The sequence below is a fragment of the Eschscholzia californica genome, unplaced genomic scaffold, assembly GCF_041429995.1.
Source record: "Eschscholzia californica isolate CP2 unplaced genomic scaffold, dmEscCali1.0.p SCAF_6, whole genome shotgun sequence".
In the NCBI taxonomy this organism is placed as follows: domain Eukaryota; kingdom Viridiplantae; phylum Streptophyta; class Magnoliopsida; order Ranunculales; family Papaveraceae; genus Eschscholzia; species Eschscholzia californica.
The window spans coordinates 35,156,355-35,178,354 of record NW_028238483.1 but is presented as its reverse complement, the minus strand read 5'-3'; the positions used below and the strand labels follow the sequence as shown (position 1 = coordinate 35,178,354).

Here is a 22,000-nt window from a genome sequence, read left to right as displayed (position 1 = left end):
TATATAGATAATTAAACTTTAAAAGAGTTACGAATCAAACTTTATTGACAAATATATTCATTCAAAACACTAATATATTCGTTGACAAATATATTCATTCACCTTTTCTAACTCTAGTGTTGCCTTTGTAATGAAAACTTATCTATACATGAAACCAGTCAAGTTTTTCCACTGTTGCGTTGGAGTTTGGATGGATCCAACTACAACTTAACATCTCAGTCGTGTCGTAAAAACCCTTGATATAGCTCTGACTCCCAACGGAGTAACACCTATCCTTCTCAAGAGAATAATATACGATGCTATCACCATGTAATCTATGTAAGTAGATTTTGTTCTCCATGTCACTATTGGGAGCAACAACTAGTATACACGAGGTATTGCTGATGAACATCATATGCTCTCCTAAACTTTCAACTCTAACCCATTCCATACTAGAGAAATCCAATTTAAATATCTGAATAGGAAGTCCAAAATCCCCTAAAACTACTAAAAAGAGATTCCTTTCGTACTCAACCAACATCTTCGGGTAGGCAGGATTAAAAAGACATCTGGGACCCGCTAGAATTTCCTCGAACAAGTAAGTATTAGTCTTAAAAACACCTAAACTTCCGTTATCATCTAGAGAATAAAAAGCTCCATTGCAGAAAACTGAATTGTTTAAACACGGTTGAAATATATTCGACTTCGGATAGAGGTTCGACCACCAAATATCTTGTCCCCTAGTAATGAAGGAGATGAAAAATTCTTCCAAATCTTCGTCATCCATAATTACTGTGATAGCAAAAATTCTACAATCTGAAGAATTAGGCGAGGACGAGAATGAGATGGCACAGGAATGATTCTTGTGGTGTGGTTCTGGTAAGTCCGGCAGTTGGATTGACTCTCTAGTAAACGGGTTGTAAAAGAAAATATCCATCTTAGCTTTCGTCACTAGTAACCACCCGTCTTTCGAGAAACGGATAGTTGCACCCAATAAAATTTCGTGATTACTAGTGAAGTACTTCTCATTATTATGCATTGGGTCTACGAAATTGTACCTGGATCCATTACCTTCAGAAAATACCAGCAATGGAGATAAACATAATATCGGTGAACGTATCATCGCAGAAGAAGTTCTCCAGTTTGATGCAGGTAATACTGATCGATTCCATCTACTTATAGCACGAAGATGTACGTAATCTATAGGAGGGAGATAACTTGCTATCAATGCTAAGATATCCTCGTTCAGAATACCATATGAGTTTGCTTCTTCAAAATCTACTCCATCTTTATTTTGACCATCAACCTTCCTCTCTTTATTATTTATGTTGATTTTCTGTTGATGTGCATCTATTGTGTTATCTTTCTTTCCGTTGTTGTTATCTTTCTTTCCATTGTTATCTTTCATTCCATTGTTATCTTTCATTCTTCCGCCATCACACGCCCTAAAATTAAGGCACGATGTTTAGCACCTTACCGTAGTTAAAAAATATTTATATATATAAGCGAAATAAAAAACAATCCAACAAATAAGCAAGACCTATATATACATATAGGATAGTATTTTTCAAAGTTACCTGACAATTGGATGGATCATGATCCATTCGAAATTTAAACAAGGCATTGGTAGATTTAGAAATGGCAATGAAACTGTAATACTTTTCCCTTCTAGGTCATATTTGTACAAGTTCTGATCTTCAGCGAATGTATAAAATATACAACCTCTTGTAAGACTTAGTTCTGCTGCTGAGCAACAAGCTGTAGTGTTTTCTCCAAAAAATATGACATGATTGCCTAAACTTGTTAACTCCACCCAAACCATCGAAGATAAATCCAATCTAAATATTCGTATTGCAATAACAAAGTTCGCACATCCTCTAGAAATGTAATATTTACGAAACATCAATAGTTCATCAGAAGTTACCACAAATCTTTGTTGGGAAAGAAGGTCTATTCCAGCACGAAAAAAAGTCGGGTAGGGACTAATGGAAAAAGGTCTCATTGGGGTATCAGCCTCAACTTTGCTGTCTATTTCGATCTCAAGATGCCTATGATGACAGAAAAAAATATATAATTTATCTCCAAAGCAAATCAAGGAGCCACCATATAAATCGTTTCCATTAACATCTTGAGATGGCAACTTCTCCGATCTCCACTGATGGTCTCCAGGACGGCAGTATACAAGTAGTAAGTCAGTTGCAGAAGTTGCATCCCATTCAAATAAGAAGAAGATCATGCTTTTATTATTTGAGGGAGGGGATGTCAAGACACAACTAGATAAAAAATACTTATCGGATTCAAACCAATTGAGTAAATTAGGTAACTTGATTTCCTCTAATGACAAAGGATTCCAAAGAAAGCAGTCGTGGTATCTTTAAACTCAAATTTATCATCACAAAGAATAACTAACCAATTTTCATGAGAAGGGGATTGCCAATATGATCTTCTTCCTATCTCCTGTATTCTCTTTGTGTAATTTCTCTTTTTCTTATTGGATTGAAGAAGATTGTAGAATACTTGATTTCTTCCTTCATTATGAGGTAAATAGAGGAATGGAGCTACTGAGGGAAGTGGTGGAAGAGAACGTACAGGAAGCTTATTCTTCTTCTCCATTGATGAGAAGAGACAATGAGATAGAATTCTGAAAATTTTCAATTGCAACTCGATTAGAAATTGGAATAAAATTTCATGCCAATGACATGCATAGCTTGTGGAATCTTATGCTTAAACTTCATAACCCGAGCCAAATTTATAACATAAAAATCCTAACTTTAAGGAAACTGGTATGAGCTAGGATTAAAATTGAAAGAACATCTGTTTTAGTAGTTACTAAAATTTAAACTTCCCAAAATCATCCGCTCTTGGGGCTTGCCCAGCTTAGTTAACTTATTTTCGGTGGCTATCTACTTATCATGGATTACGTCATATATGCCTCAATCACTAAGAGAGTGTTTTGACTCTGTTTTGACTACCAATATCTAACCAACTAGTCGTTTTGGCTCAGTTCGATTCAACCCCGAGGAGCCATAAAAATTTAAATTTTTTCTTGAAATATCCTTTGAGTCCAAAATGAAATTAATTCACAAAAAATTTAGAAACATTAAGGCCACATCATCTCATCTTCTTTCCTCTACTTCATCTCATTTCACCTCCATCTTATCTGTTCTTCTCTCCACTTCACTTGGCTTCTCCGTCAGAAAGCATCATCTGATGCATCAAACCAGAGCTTACGGAACAAAAATGTTATTGGACCATGCAGAAACCGTAATTGCAAAATAGACGAAGAATTGATGATTGAGAAATCTGTCACTGGCACCCTGTTTATGTTAAAAAAAATGCCCCAATAGCAATAAAGCTACGTGCCTACCGTACTTCTGTTAATATTTTCTCACAAACACAAAAAAAAAATTTGTACATCCAAATGTTTTCACACATATCAAATTGAGGTTAAATAAATTATGAGTAATGTCGCCTTGTGGAGAACAACGAATTTTACCATTCACCGTGTCATTCAATTGTTAACCACAAGTAGGACGAAATTGGCAAAAGGTCATCACCATGGTCCATTTCGATTTAGATGCATTTCATAATGGAGTTTAAAACAAAAGTAAAATAAGAAATTATGAAGATCAAAAGAAAAACTAGAGTGAAGGCACTTCTTGAGATTGCACAAGTTTCAAACGATTTGAATTTTTTTGAAGGGATGAGCTAAGGAACTCATTCTACAACATCTTCACTGCAACACTAAGAAGTAAGAACATCTCCAACGTGACATTTAAAGAAAATTCTTAAAGTCATAGTTGTTAAGTGTCAATGAAGATTTTCTTTTCTAAACGAAAGTATAGAGACGCTCTAATTGTTGTTTTTGTCTCCAATTGAGATTTCTAAAATATTTCTACTTGATACACATGTCACTATTAAATTCGGTAGGAAAAAAGTATAAAAGACAAGAGTTTTTATTGATTTAAAGTTATCAAGTGTGAATAAGTGACACTTAGAAAACTCAAGAATACACTCTAATTTTAGAGTGTATTCTTGAGACTCTAATTTTAGAGTGTCTTTATTGAGACTCTCTATAATAAATGCATTCACCTCATAAAGAGAGGCTTCAACCTAGCATTGTACTGTTTCATAAAGAGGTTCCTGCAGCAAGATTCTAAAATGCTCTGACACTGAATAAAAAATTAGAAATGTAAAGATCAGGACGCCGAAAAATAGAACACTCATTGCAAATGGTAAAGCGACATAGCATATAACAACTGCAAAATAATCTCTGGGATGATAAAAGTGTCACTCATGGTTGTAATTGCTTCAACTAAAGTATCCGCAACCATAAAAGTTAAATGCATCTATTGCTGGTGCTATTGCTGGGGCAGCTATTGCCGTTAGGACTCGAAGCTGGACACAAGTCATCAGTATGGCAGCTTTGGTTTCTGCTATCACAACTGCATCTGATCTTTATACGACAAGCTGATGCGCTTCCTGCATGATGACGAAGAAAATATCAAGGTGATACTCACAGTTGTTCTATCTTCAATCCCCTACCAGTTTTTACATTAATCCATTTAAAATTTGAATTCAATTTTAGATTAGTCTGTCTTTCATTATTTGATTCAGTTCTTACAATTTCTAATTCTTGTCAAAAGTTTTATTTTGTTCACTATTATTAGTTTATAACATAATTCTAAAATAGAAATTTTATACGAACTTGTCTATTAGTAGTAGTTGGTTAGAAAGTTCCACTTACATTGCATTTTTGTGTAACTAGGAAACTGTAGCGTACCTGGTTTTCTCGAGAATCAAGGTTTCTGCCACGTGTTTAGACTAATGTTGAATATAGGCTTTCTTGGGACCCTATTTGTTAGGGGAGAGCTAATGACTCGATGAAGCGACATATAGGCCAGCATGAGCAATGTTTGTTTTTTTGGATTCCTAAGACGGGTAGTCTCATCATACATGAGACCAAGATGATCTGGAGCTCGTGGAACAAAACAGTTTGAGAAGGCCTGACTATGATCTAAGGATAGAGAGTGTGCGCGCACGTGTGTGTGTGTGAGAGAGAGAGAGAGAGAGAGAGAGAGAGAGAGAGAGAGGGAGGGAGGGAGAGACGGGTAGTCACATCTAATGTTGCAGAGTTTTTGCCAAAGTTGTTCATGTTGAGTTCAGATGCATATCAGTTATGGGTGATATCTGACACATCGACTATATTCGTGAATTGGCAATGAGTTCGATATTTCAGCAATTTTCATGTAACACATTTAAGGCACAGTCAACATGCTTTCCGGTTCAGCTTCTGCATCCGTTGGGACTCGGTAAAGCAAGTTTTGCCTCTAACTTGAATAGGTTGAAGCATTTTCAATCAAGCATCTGTTCATTTTTTTAATTGAGGGAACAATATAGACGTCTTTTTGTATCATTGGAGACTTGAAAATTGGGCAAGTAATATAGAGTGATTGATGGTGTTACCTACTTCAGTACTTTATAGTTGAAATGAGGTTCCATAAACAATTATAACGTGGACAGAACAGTTTTTCGACTTGGTTTGTTATAGTGATGTTTAATAAACTAATGTTTGAATGTAGCATTTGCTTCATACGACTGACCTAAAATAGTGGAATTACTAGCAATACTTCTTTATGATGTCTAAGAGTATCCATAATACAGGACGGAGGCTCGGGTGTACTCCAAGTCCTAGAAATATTTTGTATAGTAGAAAGATTAGCTAGTTTCTAAGCCGCGTCATTACATAATCTCTCACAAAATGAAAAGCAGATTGAGCTTGCATTTTGCACAACAGAAGAAAACTCTCAGCTTCACTTTCATCTGGTAATCGAATCGTTTACATGTTACGTTCGCCTCCCTTGCACCTTCCTAAGTGACGATCTGTTTGCGTTCAAAGCAACATTGATATTCATTTGCAGCCCCACCTTCCGGTGGGGTTGTCCATTTGTTTCTTACCTGCTCTGGACTACTCGTGATTGTATCTGCTATTCTCCGGTGATGCTAGTTGAGTGCACACTTTACGACAACCTCTGGCTGAAACTGCTTATCATTCATGTGGCAATTAATACCTCTACTTAATATACATATCACTCTTGAATTGACTAGGGAAAAATAGTTAAAAAGCAAGAGTTTTTATTGATTTAAATTTTACAGTTGCAATTTTTTTTTGAACGCTCCAGTGGCAGTTAGAGAGTCTCAAGTGTCTTCTTGAAAGTCTAAATAGTAAATGCTCCACATCATCCAAGAGTGACATCCCTCTTCTTCTTTAGTTCTACATTAGTTGATTTCTCTCTCAATGTTCAATCTGAAAATCAATAAAAAATCAAACCTACAAAAAACCCATTAATCTATCAACAAAAACCCATTAATCGATCAAGATTGAACGTCAAGAAGGAAATCAAAAACCTAGATTTGGTTGAAGGTCTTCAAGCTTAAAGAAATCAAAGACCCGTTAATCTTCAAGCTTAAGGTTCTAGGTTTTGTTGAGATAAAGAAATCAACCCTAGATTAGGGATGAAGAAGCCCTAGATGAAGGAACCGGGTTTTGTGATTTGGCGATGGAAAAATCCCTCGACCATGTCCGTAGGACTGGTCAGTCCGAGACCTTAAGCAAGGTCTCAAACTGTCTAGTCTGAGGCCCAAAACATAGCCTCGGACTGGGCAGTTCGACTCCTTTCCGACTGGGACAGTCGGACTCCTTTCGGACTCGAACAATCCGAGACAATTTTGATAGGCGCCTGGAACAATTTTGATAGGGGCCTTTAGACGCTCCTTAGTCAGAAATTACTCTCCAAAATCTCGTCTCATTCCAGTCTTGCAGAGTCTAAGCAAAAGAGAGGGAGGAGGAGCAAGCACTAGCATAAGCCGTAAACCTTGATCCCCGTTCCTCACTTCCTCTCTTTTATCTTCCATTCTCAACTTCAAATATTCACTTTCTCAAGATCTAGTGTTCGACTCCCGTTGTTCTTCTCGCCCTAATTGTTTCTGTTTTTCTTTTTAACATTTTCAGGTTCGTTCCCCAAATACAAACCCTAAAAAGTAGTAGTACATTTGAAGATGAGGTAACTCTTTAATTTTGATATTTCTCATTTACTTTTCGCTAGTTTCGAAAGCTAAACTAACTCAAATGAGTGAACTTAAACTTTTCCTGCCTTGAAATCTCTGTTCTGATATTGTTTTTGAGGTTAGTCAAAAACAACCTTGACTTCAATAACCAAGTAATGAACTTCAATTGTTCAATTTAGTTAGGTTTTGTTGATCACCTTGTTTGATCCTTCATTTCTGAATGTACTAATTTGAAAGTAAATTTGATCTTTTTTTCAGTCGCCCAATGGAAGAAGATGCAAATGTAAGTTATTTCATACATTTCTATGTGTAATTAAACTTGTGGGTGAACTTTTCGTTTTCTTATTTCTACGTATTATTTGTATTTTGAGGTCTGATCATATCTTGGCACTCTTTATCATTTCAGTCTTGTTGGTTTTTCTAGGCACTTAGGATTTCGAATAATAAATTGCCAATCTGTTAAAATTTTTTAGAATCACGATGTATATTACGAATAAGTAAATAACAAGGAAGATAAAAAGCGCACTTAGGATGTCGAATAATAAAATGTAAACGAGATAAAGGTATTTTCTTTACAATCTTCCTCGACTCCTTTAGAAGAATCAAAGTCCCGTTATACTTTATTCTTAACTAGTTACAAACACTTCAGACATTTACTTTCCGTTTCTTTATCTTTCTTAACTAGATAACAACGATGAACTAAGAGAGACAGAATGGATTCTCCACTACGACTGACCACAAGCATTGCATCCCAAAAGTCTGCAACTTACAAGACCACTCTTTAGCCCATGCTCAACCCTTTTCGTATTCCATTATGAAGCTCCTTGTTTTGAATTTAATACAGGTCGAAACTCTTTTGACCCCTGACAAGATTCTAAACAAGTTACATATTAGTTCCAGTAAATACCATAATTGAGGACTCCCCATGCATTATGAACGTGCCCTGTTTGATTTAAGGTGTGTATGAAAATAGGTCAAATGGGGGTTGCAGGGTTTAGGGTCAAAGGCAAATCGGAGCTCCACACATGTGGGACATAGGCGTTTTGCCTTTAGTCTCACATCAGGTACATTAGGTGGGAAACAGGCTTGGATGTTAGTGTAAGGGGAAAGACTTTTAAACAAAGCATGACCTGAAGTTGGGGGAGGGACATAGGCATTTTGCCTTTATTTCTGTATGATTATTAATTTGCTTACATAACTAATGTATTCTTATCTTTCATTATACCTCAACTGTTTGATCTAATTGTGTACTCCTATTCTGTTCGTTACTCCTATGTTAAGCTCGAAGTTAGTTCATAAGCTGAGATTTCACCACTGATTTCATAAAAAAGAATCGCACTGATTCCACTGAACACTTCCATATTATTCATAGTAGCATAACACGTTCCTCTACATAGCTCTCTGATTAGTTCCTAATGACCCTAATTATATAAATTATAATTACGAATGCTTATGTGAGATATTGCTGACAGGGTGGCAAGACTGAGGAGGAGGAATTTAATACTGGTCCACTTTCTGTTCTAATGATGAGTGTCAAAAATAATACTCAGGTGAGAGTCTTCAACTCTAAAATTACTATCCCAAGTATAGAATTGAGTGATCAGTGATGTGTATTTTGGAAACTCGAAAATGTTGTTATGGGACAAATGTTATCTTTTGTATAATGTATATAAACAAAATGTGTGAAAAGACATACTACACATTGATTGGAATAACCCACATTGATCTATCAAAAAGAGATTCAATGACTAAAAGAAAGACCAATTCAATGGGATTCATCCTTTCTTTGAACAGAGATAGATACAGATTAATACGCGAAATGCCTTCCCATATATTCCTCAACGCCCCGCTTCGAGGATTCTTCTGACACCTCAGCTGGGGGTTCTCTTACAAATTATATGCTTTGTGTGCTTTTTGGTACTCTTTTCAACAAATGATCATACTCCTTTTTCTTCTATAAAAAATTCAGGTGTTGATTAATTGCCGGAACAACAGAAAGCTTCTTGGGCGAGTAAGAGCCTTTGATCGTCACTGCAACATGGTACTTGAAAATGTCAGGGAGATGTGGACAGAGGTTTGTTTCCTTAACTGACAGTTCTTTTTCCATCCATTTCTGTTGCCTAAGTAAATGTTTTTATGCAGCTACCCAAGACTGGGAAAGGAAAGAAGAAATCTAATCCAGTTAACAAGGATAGATTCATCAGTAAGATGTTCCTCCGTGGAGATTCTGTTATCATTGTTCTTAGGAACCCCAAGTAATAGAGAGGTAAGCAAGCATATTATGCATTATAATCTGCATGGTCATGTTAACAAGGATACTTGATCTACTTTTCTGCAGCAAGGACACATTCTTGTGCTACCTAAGCGGAAACTGAGAAATTTTATTGAATCATGGTGATCTTTTTGTTATATATAACGATATGAAATCTTCTTTTACAGGGAGAGATGCTGGTATGCTCAACTATTTTTGGAGGAGACCATAGTAAAAATGTAATGGAAGAAGCACTTTTTAATCGTTCATTTGCATTAGAAGGATTGACTTAATCAAGAAGCGAAGAGTTTGTTCATTTGTATGAGTTGATGAGAGAATATGTAAAACTGAAATTCGTTGCAAGATTTGTTATGTTGAAGTTAAATGACTTTTTTGATTAATGTTGTGTACCTCTTTGTTTTGATATCCCAATTCCAATGGGAAGAAATAGATCATGAAATCATTAGTAGATTGATTAAATTTATGAATTTCTGAAGTAATATAAAATGAATTTATTGTAACAATACTAGCCTTCATATAAACACTCTAAAAGTCAAAAGAGTACAACTGAATATCAACATAAAATACCTTTTCCAAGAATACCAAATGAAAAAACTCAAGTGAGAGAGATAGAGATTTCCATCCAATTTATTCTGGTTTTAGAAGTCATGTATGAATCTCTCATACTAACTAAGATTCATGAATATGATAGACTTAAGGGAGGAGATGTGGATCTTCATATTCTACTCTTCTTCCTTCAATCCTTGTGTGTGTTGTGCTCCATGGGAGGGAGGAACTTCGCGTACCGTTCTGCTTTTGCTCCTGACTGATGATCATAGTACTCCACTACTGCAGCTCCGGCTAAGGCCGCCAATGTAAGAGCTTGCGCGTGCAGCCTGTGTTCGAGCAGATGAATCAATTTCGAATTAGGAGCCTACTAAGACTAAACAAAGAAAATCAAACTAAGAATCATAATTACTCGGATCGGCTACCCGTGCATACTTAGGCCATTAGGAGGGTCCTGCTAGGCAACAAATGGCCTTCTGGGTTCAGGCCCGGGTGTAACGGGTCGGGTTCGCTATTTCAAACTGCATAGCTTTGATTCCAAAGTCCAAACAACATATCGAGTACAGGAGTTCTAGCAAGCAATCATCACCCAGGTAAGTAACCCTAACTTGGGTTAGAATTAGGATATCAGACCACTACGGAAGTTCTTCAAATTAGAGGATTTCTTTCCGTGAAAATTAATCTCTCGGAAGGCGAGACAGAACACTTTCACTTCATTCTAAATCTACTAGGGTTTGCAGGAAGGTACAGCCGAATGATGACGAGAGAATAATCAGACGCATAAACAAACAAGCCAGATTATATATTTATATGCACCTGCATAGTGCATATTAGTTTAACTACAAAAAAATTTACTCATGAAGAAAAAAGATTAGGCAAATTTTTTAAGGTTTCAAACGATTTTTGGAGCAAGTAATCACTTGAAATACGAAGTCAGCAACACGCCACAGCACAATTCATTTGATTCAAGTTTCTAGTAGTTGAAACCCTGGATGAGGAAGTATTGCAATCTCCAATACTCAAATAATAAATAGTGCTAAATAAGGCAACCACAATGCCGTAAAGAAGCATAAAGATAACCACAAAATTAGTATAGTGAATCAATTAAGATTATTCCGAGGAAGTAAAATAAGAAAGTTAAAATTCACAAGAAAATAATCTTACCACGTAATCCCCAACTTTTAATGTGCGGTCTAGTTTGCGAGATTCCATAGCTTCGTCATGCACTTCTGGATCTTGAAGATCTTGACGCACAAACCGATATATGAATCGGCCATCTTCGGGGGATTTGTTACGTGATAATTCATTTGAAGCATCTAGAATAATTTTGTGAACCTAGATTATGAATGATTTTTTTTATGTTCACTTTAGGTTTTAGCAAGGGAATTTCGTGAACAGAAACATCACAATTTTCACCAAATCTTCATCCAAGCATTATGTGCATGACGATTGGATAAGTTACAGTGCCCAGTTTAAATGGCTTAGTTTCCATTTTGTAGGTCGGGACAGTTGGGTTGTCCAACTTCATTCCAATCGTCATTGCGGATAGTCAAACGTGCTTGGAATTACAGATGGTGCAAAATAAGTTCGGCATATCACTCCATCCAAAGATAGCCCATTATAGTCCTAATTCAATACATGAGTCCTGTGAGATCTTTAAATCAAAGCAAAAATCAGCTTCCGAACTTCTTTTAGACATTGCCTGGTTGTTCAAGGATCGTAAGTTCGAGAATAAGATTTTGAGTCCCACTAACATTAGGAGACTGAATAGTTTGTTGAGTTTCCTCATACATAACGATTCCGTATGATCTTGGAGAAAATATTAATATCTCTTAAGAATGTAATGGATGAGAAGCAACCATTCAAACCCATTTCCAGAAGGAGATTGTTTCACTCAAATGACCAGCCCTGTGTTATGTCAAGCAACTGTTGTTGTTTTACTGGTATTATGAAAAACCAAGAATCTGGTCTTCCTGTTTTAATAAAAATAGGGATACACTTTAGAGTGTCTTTCTGAATAAATTCAGAGATAACTTTAATTCCAAATTATTACTGTATTCTAACAGATTAAACAGGAAAAAACTAATATAATTTAAAACAATGACAAATTAAAAAGTTAGAGAGAGAAAGCCGAGTCGAGTTGTCTCTTTCCTTAAGACAGTGAACACCCTGGTATTAGTACTAAAACCAGTAAGGTGTTTGTCTCCCAGGATACAACGGTTGTACCTTTCAGTGTGACGACTAAGAGTACTTCGTTTTTCTGAAAGCGTGCGAACTTAGAACAAGCAGTAAGAACGACAGATGAATTGACTTCTTAAACTCTAAATGCTCTTGTAAATTTGAATGTTAAAACTTTCGTATATTGTTTGCTGAAATCTGTTTGGTATTTATAGAAGTATTGGTGACACTTCAGACAGGTGCCTATAGACGAATGGATGCTTCTCAACAGTCATATTTGTCTATTGGTTTTCGGGTGCCATCTTGACCGTCAGATCTCAACGGATTTATGAAGATATCGCGCCTTGAACGCCCACCGTTAGATCATCAACGGATCTATCTTAAGAGCGCCAAATATCCTGACCGTCAGATCACATCTATGATCGTAAAATCCAAGGCTCCAATCGCTCCTCGCGAAGTGCAAAGTGCGTGCGGGCGCCTCTAAAGCGCCCAATGCGCCCTAAACGCCCATTCGCCCACGCCGCGCGTGCGTGGTTTGCGTGGTGCAAACCACGTGAGTCACCTTTCTATTTTAAAGAACATACCATAAATATATGGAAGATTCTATATAAGGAAATAAAATGTTTCCTCCTTCATAAATGTGGTACTAACTCAAAATCCCGGTTTTGAGTTAATGGTACCCAAGCCAAACGAATTTTGTAATAACTCACTCATACGGAATCGGATTTGGACAAAATTTGAGTCTAAATTCAAGAGCTCGGCGAGACGAATCCAACTAGACGTCTTGATCGAGATTCCGATGATTATAGGTACCTCAAATTAAGGAAAAAACGGTCCAGCTCTTTTGAGCTAAGTACCGATTCCAACAACTGTGAGGTAACGTTTTCAGATGTGCATTACATTTTCCTAATTGTTCAATAACTGTTGATTTATTTTTCTGTTTTTACTACCATTTTTCTCGCACTTTCTGTGAACATTAAGTTTTCTTCATATACCTCAGTAAATGCAGAAACAAAATATGGAGTTTATGAATGGGGCCTATCAGTTTTTTTCGTTGAAAATGGGTCTATCAGTTGATACTCGAAAATATGTTATCCATTTGGATATTCCCAAAAGTTTTGGATACAGCTACCCGTAGAGGAATTCATAGTTCCAGATTATTGGCCTACGAGGACTGTGATGTTTGGTTCTTCTAATTAAATTTATTTTGGTAAATCTTCTTGATAGAAAACAGGACATGGAGATGCCCAGGGAGAACACCCAAATTTGATGTCGAATCCAGTTTTTCTCCAGAGAAGTGTCAAACATGACGCAGGAATCCCATGGTAGCAGATTTTTAAGTGCAGAGTATAAGCCCTCGTTTTTTTTGTTCTTATAGTAAGGGTTGTTGCCCTATGTTATGGAGCATGTGCCATCCTATTCCATGTGAGGATGGAGAATTTGCAGTTTCAATAGGTCCGTGCTTGTTGGGGAACTCCAATTTCAATACGTCGATGGTAGACAATGCTTATCTTCGTACCAAGTTTGTTATTTGGTCCTAGTGCCATGGACACATTCACTTCTACTTCTTTTGCAACTTGGGGGCACTTCACCTATTCAGTTCCATTGCTGTGAGAATAGTAGGTGTACCCATTCCATATGCATCATTGTTTTGAAAAAAAATAGTTTAAATTGTATGGACCTTGAAATATAGTACCAAAGGGGTAATAACCTTAGCGTTCTTTCTGTTGAAGGAAAAGACGTTTTGTTGCGGTTTTATATAGATTAGCAAAATGTTGAATAGGGGGTGGAAATCGAGTTGGGCTCTGAGTACCATGACCCCGGGGTCGATTGTTATAGGCAATATAAGCCAATGGGCGGACTCAGGCCAGCACAGACAAAAATTTGATGTAGAAAAAGCCCTCGTCATGGGAGGGCTTGTGGTACAGGTGTAGAAGGCCTTTGTATAATGTCGGCGACTCTACTCTTATGTAATGTCGTCGGCTCGTTGCAAAACTCAAGGCACTCTCCATTTCAATAAAAAATGAATTTCTAGACTTGGATTCAAAACATTTTACGGAAACCAATACTCTCATAGAAAATAAAAATTTTCAGGTCTGATATATATTTGTAGATCAAAAGAAACATTAACAATTTGTAAATCTCAAAGAAAAGGAGAGGGAGAGAGATAGAGAGAGCCAGATCGAATGGAAAGAGATGCAGGAAAAGAGAAATGACGTGCATATATTTTCTCGAAAAAGACCCTTAATTAACTAGTCGCCTTAATGGTAAGCAATTACTTGCATTTTCAATTTATCTCGTTCCCAACTACAGCCAACAGCTGGGAGCTCAGTTGGTAAGTGTATCTACTCTGCAATGTGGAAGTTCCAGGTTCAATCTCATAAAAGCACAAATCCAGAAATATTGAACTTGATTATAAATAAATTAGTTTCTCTAGACTTTAGATCATTTAATTCGTCGGGCTTTAGACCATTAATTAGTCGAGCTTAATAGATTTGGGTGAAACTAAAGATCGAAAGACTCGACCATAAAACCTTTTTTTTAAAGGATGCTACTATATGCAACTTTAGTTTTGCTAAAGACAACTATTAGACAAAAATAACAAAATAAAACTAACAAAAATATTGTCCTAAATTGCTAAACAACACCAACACCAAAAATCAACTATAACCGAATTTCTCCTCCATTCTATACACAACTCTACAAAAATTATTAAACAAAATAACTAAATAAAATTAATTGAATTTCGTCTTAAACTGGTAAACCCAACACTAAAAGAAAAAAAATCAAATATAATCGAATTTTTTCTCAAAATTCAAATTTCTATTACCATAATTAATTATTCATAAATAAAATATATTCGAACATTAAACTAAGAAGTTAACCAAATACTAACAAATAACAAAAAAAAAATATATATATTTTCAAAAAAAAAAATTCCAATGGATATTGTTCAAAAAAAAAAAAAAATTCAACGGTTATATTTTCAACAAAAAATATCTCATGGGATATTCATAAAATCATACTACATAAAATCACTATGTATATTGTTAAGCTTAGTTTAAAATTTAATAATGTATATTTCATAAAATCATGCTACATAAAAGAAATGTATATTTTTTTAAAACCTATAACACTATTTTTTTTTTTAGATAATACTAATACAACCAATTTTATTTTTGTTTAATAATTCAATAAAGGAAAAATTGTGTCTATTAAATAATTTTGGGAAGTTAACATAGTTGTATTTAGCAATCTAAGATTCAAAAACTTATTTGCTAGATAAAACCAATAAATCGATCTCTAGTGTTGTTTAGCAATTTGATAAAAAAATATACGGTTGTGTCTAGCAAATAGCTTTATGAAGCAATTATGCAGCTTCATTTAGCATTTGTCTTTTTAAATGGTCGGTCCTTTCTGGTTGGCCTTTAAGTCTAGTTCGGTCTTTTTTCGAATAAGTATGTGAACCTCAAACCGTACCGGATTAAATGATATATATCAGGATTAATTTGACATTGAACAATTTTATTAATATTAGCTACAAGTTGGTGCACTTCCCTAATGGTCTAAGTGACGCCTGCTTAGAGAGACTCCACAATCACAAGTAACGAAACGCATCCTAGGGTTAAGCATCTTTTATTCAACCCCTGTTGTGTTATGCTCCTTCTTCCTGAAGCATATCTCAGACTCACACACACAAATACCAGTCTCTCTCTATCTACGAGTCAACAACCATAGGTGAATGTCAAATTCAACTTTTCTGTAAACCTAAATATATAGGAGATTTATGTGATTTAGATTGATTAGTTTAAAATATCTTCTATTAGATCTTATACTTTTCTTTTAAACCTAAATGTATACGAGATTTAATTGATTAGTTAAATGTTTTTTCCTTGTAGATATTTTTGTTATGTATATAACAATCTAGAAGATCCAACAAGAGGTTCTCTTGGACAACAATAAATCTCCAATCCCCCTTGAGACAGGAAGACAAATAAAGAGTAGTAAATTTAAAACAAATAAAACAATAAAGAAGTAAATTAGTTATTTAATTAATGTAAATTTATAAACTTAACTAATGTAATTAATAAATAATTTGATAAATTAGTTATTTAATTACCATATAATATTATTTAATAAATAAATATTTTTTACTTTGAATTAACATAAATTTATATTTGTTAATAGATAATATTAATTAACTAATAATATTAATTAAATTAATATAAATATAAATAATATATATCATTACAATATAGACTTGAGACAATAAAAAATTGATAGTGTTGGAATAATAAACATAGCTAAAGAAATTAATAATGTTATTGCTTCTAAATCTATTTATATTTAACTGTCACAAAAATATTTATTAAAAATATTTATCAATATTTAATAACTTTTTATATACATAAGTGTTTTGCCTTTAGTCTCGCATCAGGTACATTAGGTGGCAAACGGGCTTGGATGTTAGTATAAGGGGGAGAGACTTTTAAACAAGGCATGACTTGAAGTTGGGGGAGGGACATAGGCATTTTGCCTTTATTTCAGTATGATTATTAATTTGCTTACATAACTAATGTATGCTCATCTTTCATTGTACCTCAACTGTTTGGTCTAATTGTTTACTCCTATTCTGCTTGTTTACTCCTATTTTAAGCATCGAAGTTAGTTCATAAGCTGAGATTTTACCACTGATTTCATGCATTCAAAAAGAATCACACTTATTCCACTGAACACTTCCATATTGTTGATAGTAGCATAACATGTTCCTCTACATAGCTCTCTGATTAGTTCCTAGTGACCCTAATTATTGATAAATTATAATTACGATGCTTATGTGAGATATTGCTGACAGGGTGGCAAGACTGAGGAAGAGGAATTTAATACTGGTCCACTTTCTGTTCTAATGATGAGTGTCAAAAATAATACTCAGGTGAGAATCTTCAACTCTAAAAATACTATCCCAAGTATAGAATTGAGTGATGTGTATTTTGGAAACTCGAAAATGTTGTTATGGGACAAATGTTATCTTCTGTATAATGTATATAAACATAATGTGTGAAAAGACATAATACACATTGATTGGAATAACCCACATTGATCTATCAAAAAGAGATATAATGACTAAAAGAAAGATCAATTCAATGGGATTCATCCTTTCTTTGAACAGAGATAGATACAGATTAATGCGCGAAATGCCTTCCCATATATTCCTCAACGCCCCGCTTCGAGGGTTCTTCTGACACCTCAGCTGGGGGTCCTCTTACAAATTATATGCTTTCAGTGCTTTTTTGGTACTCTTTTCAACAAATGGTCATACTCCTTTTTCTTCTATAAAAAATTCAGGTGTTGATTAATTGCCGGAACAACAGAAAGCTTCTTGGGCGAGTAAGAGCCTTTGATCGACACTGCAACATGGTACTTGAAAATGTCAGGGAGATGTGGACAGAGGTTTGTTTCCTTAACTGACAGTTCTTTTCCCGTCTATTTCTCTTGCCTAAGTAAATGTTTTTATGCAGCTACCCAAGACTGGGAAAGGAAAGAAGAAATCTAATCCAGTTAACAAGGATAGATTCATCAGTAAGATGTTCCTCCGTGGAGATTCTGTTATCATTGTTCTTAGGAACCCCAAGTGATAGAGAGGTAAGCAAGCATATTATGCGTTATAATCTGCATGGTCATGTTACCTAGCTGCCGCTATATTTAGGATTGTGCAACTCTATAAAAAAAATTGCGGCCAATTTAGTATAGCAAATTCACCATATCAAAATGATCTTAGTGTCTCAGAAGGTGTCTTTTATACTTTTTTTTGTTACCTAGCCGCTGCTATATTTAGGTTTGTTTCCTTAACTGACACATTCTTGTGCAATACCTAAGCGGAAACTGAGAAGTTCTATTGAATCTTGATGTTCTTTTTGTTATATATAACGATATGAAATCTTTTTTTACAGGGAGATACTGGTATGCTCAACTATTTTTGGAGGAGCCCATAGTAAAAATGTAATGGAAGAAGCACTTTTTAATGGTTCATTTGCATTAGAAGAATTGACTTAATCAAGAAGCGAAGAGTTTGTTCATTTGTATGAGTTGATGAGAGAATATGTAAAACTGAAATTCGTTGCAAGATTTGTTATGTTGAAGTTAAATGACTTTTTTGATTAATGTTGTGTACCTCTTCCTTTTGATATCCCAATTCCAATGGGATGAAATAGATCATGAAATCATTAGTAGATTAAATTTATGAATTTCTGAAGTAATATAAAATGAATTTATTGTAACAATACTGGCCTTCATATAAACACTCTAAAAGTCAAGAGTACAACTGAATATCAACATAAAATACCTTTTCCAAGAATAACAAATGAAAAAACTCAAGTGAGAGAGATAGAGATTTCCATCCAATTTATTCTGGTTTTAGAAGTCATGTATGAATCTCTCATACTCAATAAGATTCATGAATATGATAGTCTTAAGGGAGGAGATGTGGATCTTCATATTCTACTCTTCTTCCTTCAATCCTTGTGTGTGTTGTGCTCCATGGGAGGGAGGAACTTCGCGTACCGTTCTGCTTTTGCTCCTGACTGATGATCATAGTACTCCACTACTGCAGCTCCGGCTAAGGCCGCCAATGTAAGAGCTTGCGCGTGCAGCCTGTGTTCGAGCAGATGAATCAATTTCGAATTAGGAGCCTACTAAGACTAAACAAAGAAAATCAAACTAAGAATCATAATTACTCGGATCGGCTACCCGTGCCTACTTAGGCCATTAGGAGGGTCCTGCTAGGCAACAAATGGCCTTCTGGGTTCAGGCCCGGGTGTAACGGGTCGGGTGTTTGCCTTGCTTGCTTACCATCGCTATTTCAAACTGCATAGCTTTGATTCCAAAGTCCAAACAACATATCGAGTACAGGAGTTCTAGCAAGCAATCATCACCCAGGTAAGTAACCCTAACTTGGGCTAGAATTAGGATATCAGACCACTACGGAAGTTCTTCAAATTAGAGGATTTCTTTCCGTGAAAATTAATCTCTCCGAAGGCGGGACAGAACACTTTCGCTTCATCCTAAATCTTCTAGGGTTTGCAGGAAGGTACAGCCGAATGATGACGAGAGAATAATCAGACGCATAAACAAACAAGCCAGATTATATATTTATATGCACCTGCATAGTGCATATTAGTTTAACTACAAAAAAATTACTCATGAAGAAAAAAGATTAGGCAAATTTTTTAAGGTTTCAAACGATTTTTGGAGCAAGTAATCACTTGAAATACGAAGTCAGCAACACGCCACAGCACAATTCATTTGATTCAAGTTTCTAGTAGTTGAAACCCTGGATGAGGAAGTATTGCAATCTCCAATACTCAAATAATAAATAGTGCTAAATAAGGCAATATATCATAATCCAAATGAAATTTTCACACTGACGGGTTTCATGATTTTTTTTAGTGTAATTTCTGCAGAGTTTCTGGAAAGGGTCGTATGGAATCGTAATTTAGGGTATTATTCAACAATTAACTTGTAAACTTAGGCTACATGACAAGTATCGCTACAAGCCCACAAGTGCAGCCCTTCAAAGATTAGCTTGTATCTCAACTTGCAAGCTGTATTCTAGAAGTCCTTAACAACAAAGTACTCGATCATCTTCCTGTGGGAAACAAGCTAAACCTGACAGAACAACTTCGATGAAAGATAAAGTTCCAAATGTTACATTTAAGATGATCCAGTGATCAACTAGCTAGTTTGCCGTTGTTTTTGTATTCTCCTATAGTACTATTAATTTTTTGCCTCGGAAAATAAATAGTAAAATATAATCCATAATCCATATACTTGTTTTAAAGGTAAATTAGGGAACCCATGTTTCAAAGCATTTTATACCCACTCCTCATTTTCTTTTCACCCTTCCTTTTCATTTTTTTAACAAATATTTTTACTTTATGTACCTAGTTTCTAAGACAAACCAATCTAATAATCGTTTTTCCATTTCTCAATCGTTGGTCTTAAGAATCAAGGTGAGAATGCTTTTAGGAAGTGCAGAGTACATACTTCTCTTGATGACTAAAGAATACAAAACTAAGTTAAGATAGCTAAAAGGGGCCGTCGTTTTACCCCCCTTCCCTGGAGGATCCTTAATAGATTGTCATTCCTAAATACATAAGATACACGAGTCACACGACAAGGATGATGGCGATGCGTAATGAAAATCATATTAATATAAGCTTTTATATATGCAAATTGGTATATATAAACTATCGAAGGCCCTTTTGGTTAACTAGTTTATATGCTTTTCTTAAGGTTCTTTTTGTGCAACTTCTCTCGGTTTGAGAGACGGGATGGAGCACTGGCTAAAGGAACTGGGTCTCGCCCACATGGAAACGCAAACCAACCCCCACAACTAACCCGCTTACATCCCTAGTTCTGAAGATGTGACATTTTCTCATAGTAATACTGAATCATTATCTTCCTAGTTAATCAATACGAATCCGTTTCATTACTATTAACTCTAAAACATAAAAAAAATTCAGTATTATAAAAACTAGTTAAATAAATCACATAACCTGATCACTGATTCACAAAAAAAAAATGTATTTTTAACCAAATCATAGAAACTCATTAGAATTCTAGTGCTAACAAGAACAAAACGCACGAATTTCATTTAAAAAAGGACCCAAAGTTCCTATCCATCACAAACATAAACCCTAATCTGTTTATTCTTATTTTCCTTGACCATTTCTACCCATTGATAATATCAAGTAATAACAAAAGATCAAAAAACCTAAAAGGAGAGATGAAAATTAGATACCTAGCGTGAATGATTCTGACGCTGGTTTTCATGTTAGGTTGAGACCAATTGTAAGCAATTGAACCTGCTAATCCACTAAGCCAGAGACAACCTTTTTTGTATATAAATAAAAAGAACAATAAATAATCACAAATCAAAAAAATTTAACGAGAGATAATAACTTTCTGAGGAGGAAGAAAAGAAGATTGTGATTATTACCTACAGTTCGAAGCTTGTGATCCACAATCCATTTCCTTATGGAATCAACACTGTTCTTTGTTTCAGCCATTTTTTGCTTTTTTGCTTTTTTGTTCTTGAAGAGAGAGAGAGAGAAAGAGAGGCAGAAAATAATAATAGAAGAGAAAAGAGAAAGAGAAAGCGAAAACGAAAACGAAGTGCTTGGGAGATTGTCGGCCGCTCAAAATAAAAACGTGGTTTCGTAGGTTCAACGTGGAAGAAGCGTCAGAGACTCAGAGCTGAAGTAATCGTCACATAGGCCATCGGCTTTACCCTTTTCTTGACCGTTTTAGACTATCATTATTGACCTGTTTATTGACCGCATTTGACGATTTTATTGTTAGTTTGTCAAGATATGCGAGATTCCAGTAGCTGAAAGCATCACTAGTTTACGCTCTGACCCGAGTAGGACGGGGCACGTGGACTCCCATGCGAAATAGGAAATTCGATCTCATAGAGTTCAATTCCTGTTCTCAACCCATGATCAATATGAGCATGAAGCTTCCTTCGTAACTCCCGGAAAGTGGATTACGCATGAAGGAGTTAAAGCCTTTTTCTTTTCTCTTCCCTGGCGCAGCTACACCATCCTGAACTTGAATCAGAGACCTCACCCATGAAGTAAATCATCGCACCTCTGATACAACCAATTAAAAGAGAATCGATAGATAATTTGAATGACAAAATGTGGATACCGAGGTGCCTCTTATTAATGATTGTCCCAGTGATTAAAATTGCAGATGATTAAGTCATACAAGGTGTATATGTACCCGTAAACAACCTCATGAGCGAACATGTGTGACGGGATATGGCATGTGATCATAGGTTGGTCCATCAGGACTTCAACCTATACTATTGCAAGAGTGCTACTGACGTAACATATGTACAAATAACATGATTTCAGTAATAAAGATTTCGTCCAACTCCTTCAAGCAACATGACAA

General features: G+C 35.4%; 4 protein-coding genes across 4 annotated transcripts; 2 read left to right on the top strand and 2 right to left on the bottom strand.

Moving 5' to 3' along the window:
- Positions 1 to 30: 30 nt before the first annotated feature.
- On the bottom strand, positions 31 to 2,777 carry LOC147534071 (uncharacterized). Its single transcript, XM_086650630.1, has 2 exons — positions 1,557 to 2,777; positions 31 to 1,424 (listed from the first exon to the last, which is right to left on the bottom strand). Exons 1-2 carry the CDS (start codon positions 2,213 to 2,215, stop codon positions 143 to 145), a joined length of 1,941 nt encoding a protein of 646 aa, XP_086506756.1. The 5' UTR covers positions 2,216 to 2,777; the 3' UTR covers positions 31 to 142.
- Positions 2,778 to 6,796: 4,019 nt separating this feature from the next.
- LOC147534069 (uncharacterized) lies at positions 6,797 to 18,205 on the top strand. Its single transcript, XM_086650627.1, has 7 exons — positions 6,797 to 6,864; positions 6,992 to 7,043; positions 7,306 to 7,330; positions 16,899 to 16,976; positions 17,390 to 17,494; positions 17,563 to 17,686; positions 17,995 to 18,205. The coding sequence occupies exons 2-6, from the start codon at positions 7,039 to 7,041 to the stop codon at positions 17,677 to 17,679; spliced, it is 330 nt and encodes a 109-aa protein (XP_086506753.1). The 5' UTR covers positions 6,797 to 6,864; positions 6,992 to 7,038; the 3' UTR covers positions 17,680 to 17,686; positions 17,995 to 18,205.
- LOC147534070 (uncharacterized) lies at positions 6,797 to 18,205 on the top strand. The gene is made up of 7 exons (XM_086650628.1): positions 6,797 to 6,864; positions 6,992 to 7,043; positions 7,306 to 7,330; positions 8,520 to 8,597; positions 9,017 to 9,121; positions 9,190 to 9,313; positions 17,995 to 18,205. The coding sequence occupies exons 2-6, from the start codon at positions 7,039 to 7,041 to the stop codon at positions 9,304 to 9,306; spliced, it is 330 nt and encodes a 109-aa protein (XP_086506754.1). The 5' UTR covers positions 6,797 to 6,864; positions 6,992 to 7,038; the 3' UTR covers positions 9,307 to 9,313; positions 17,995 to 18,205.
- Positions 18,206 to 18,311: 106 nt separating this feature from the next.
- LOC147534068 (uncharacterized) lies at positions 18,312 to 21,377 on the bottom strand. The gene is made up of 3 exons (XM_086650629.1): positions 21,042 to 21,377; positions 20,844 to 20,934; positions 18,312 to 18,694 (listed from the first exon to the last, which is right to left on the bottom strand). The coding sequence occupies exons 1-3, from the start codon at positions 21,109 to 21,111 to the stop codon at positions 18,556 to 18,558; spliced, it is 300 nt and encodes a 99-aa protein (XP_086506755.1). The 5' UTR covers positions 21,112 to 21,377; the 3' UTR covers positions 18,312 to 18,555.
- Between the last annotated feature and the right edge of the window lie 623 nt (positions 21,378 to 22,000).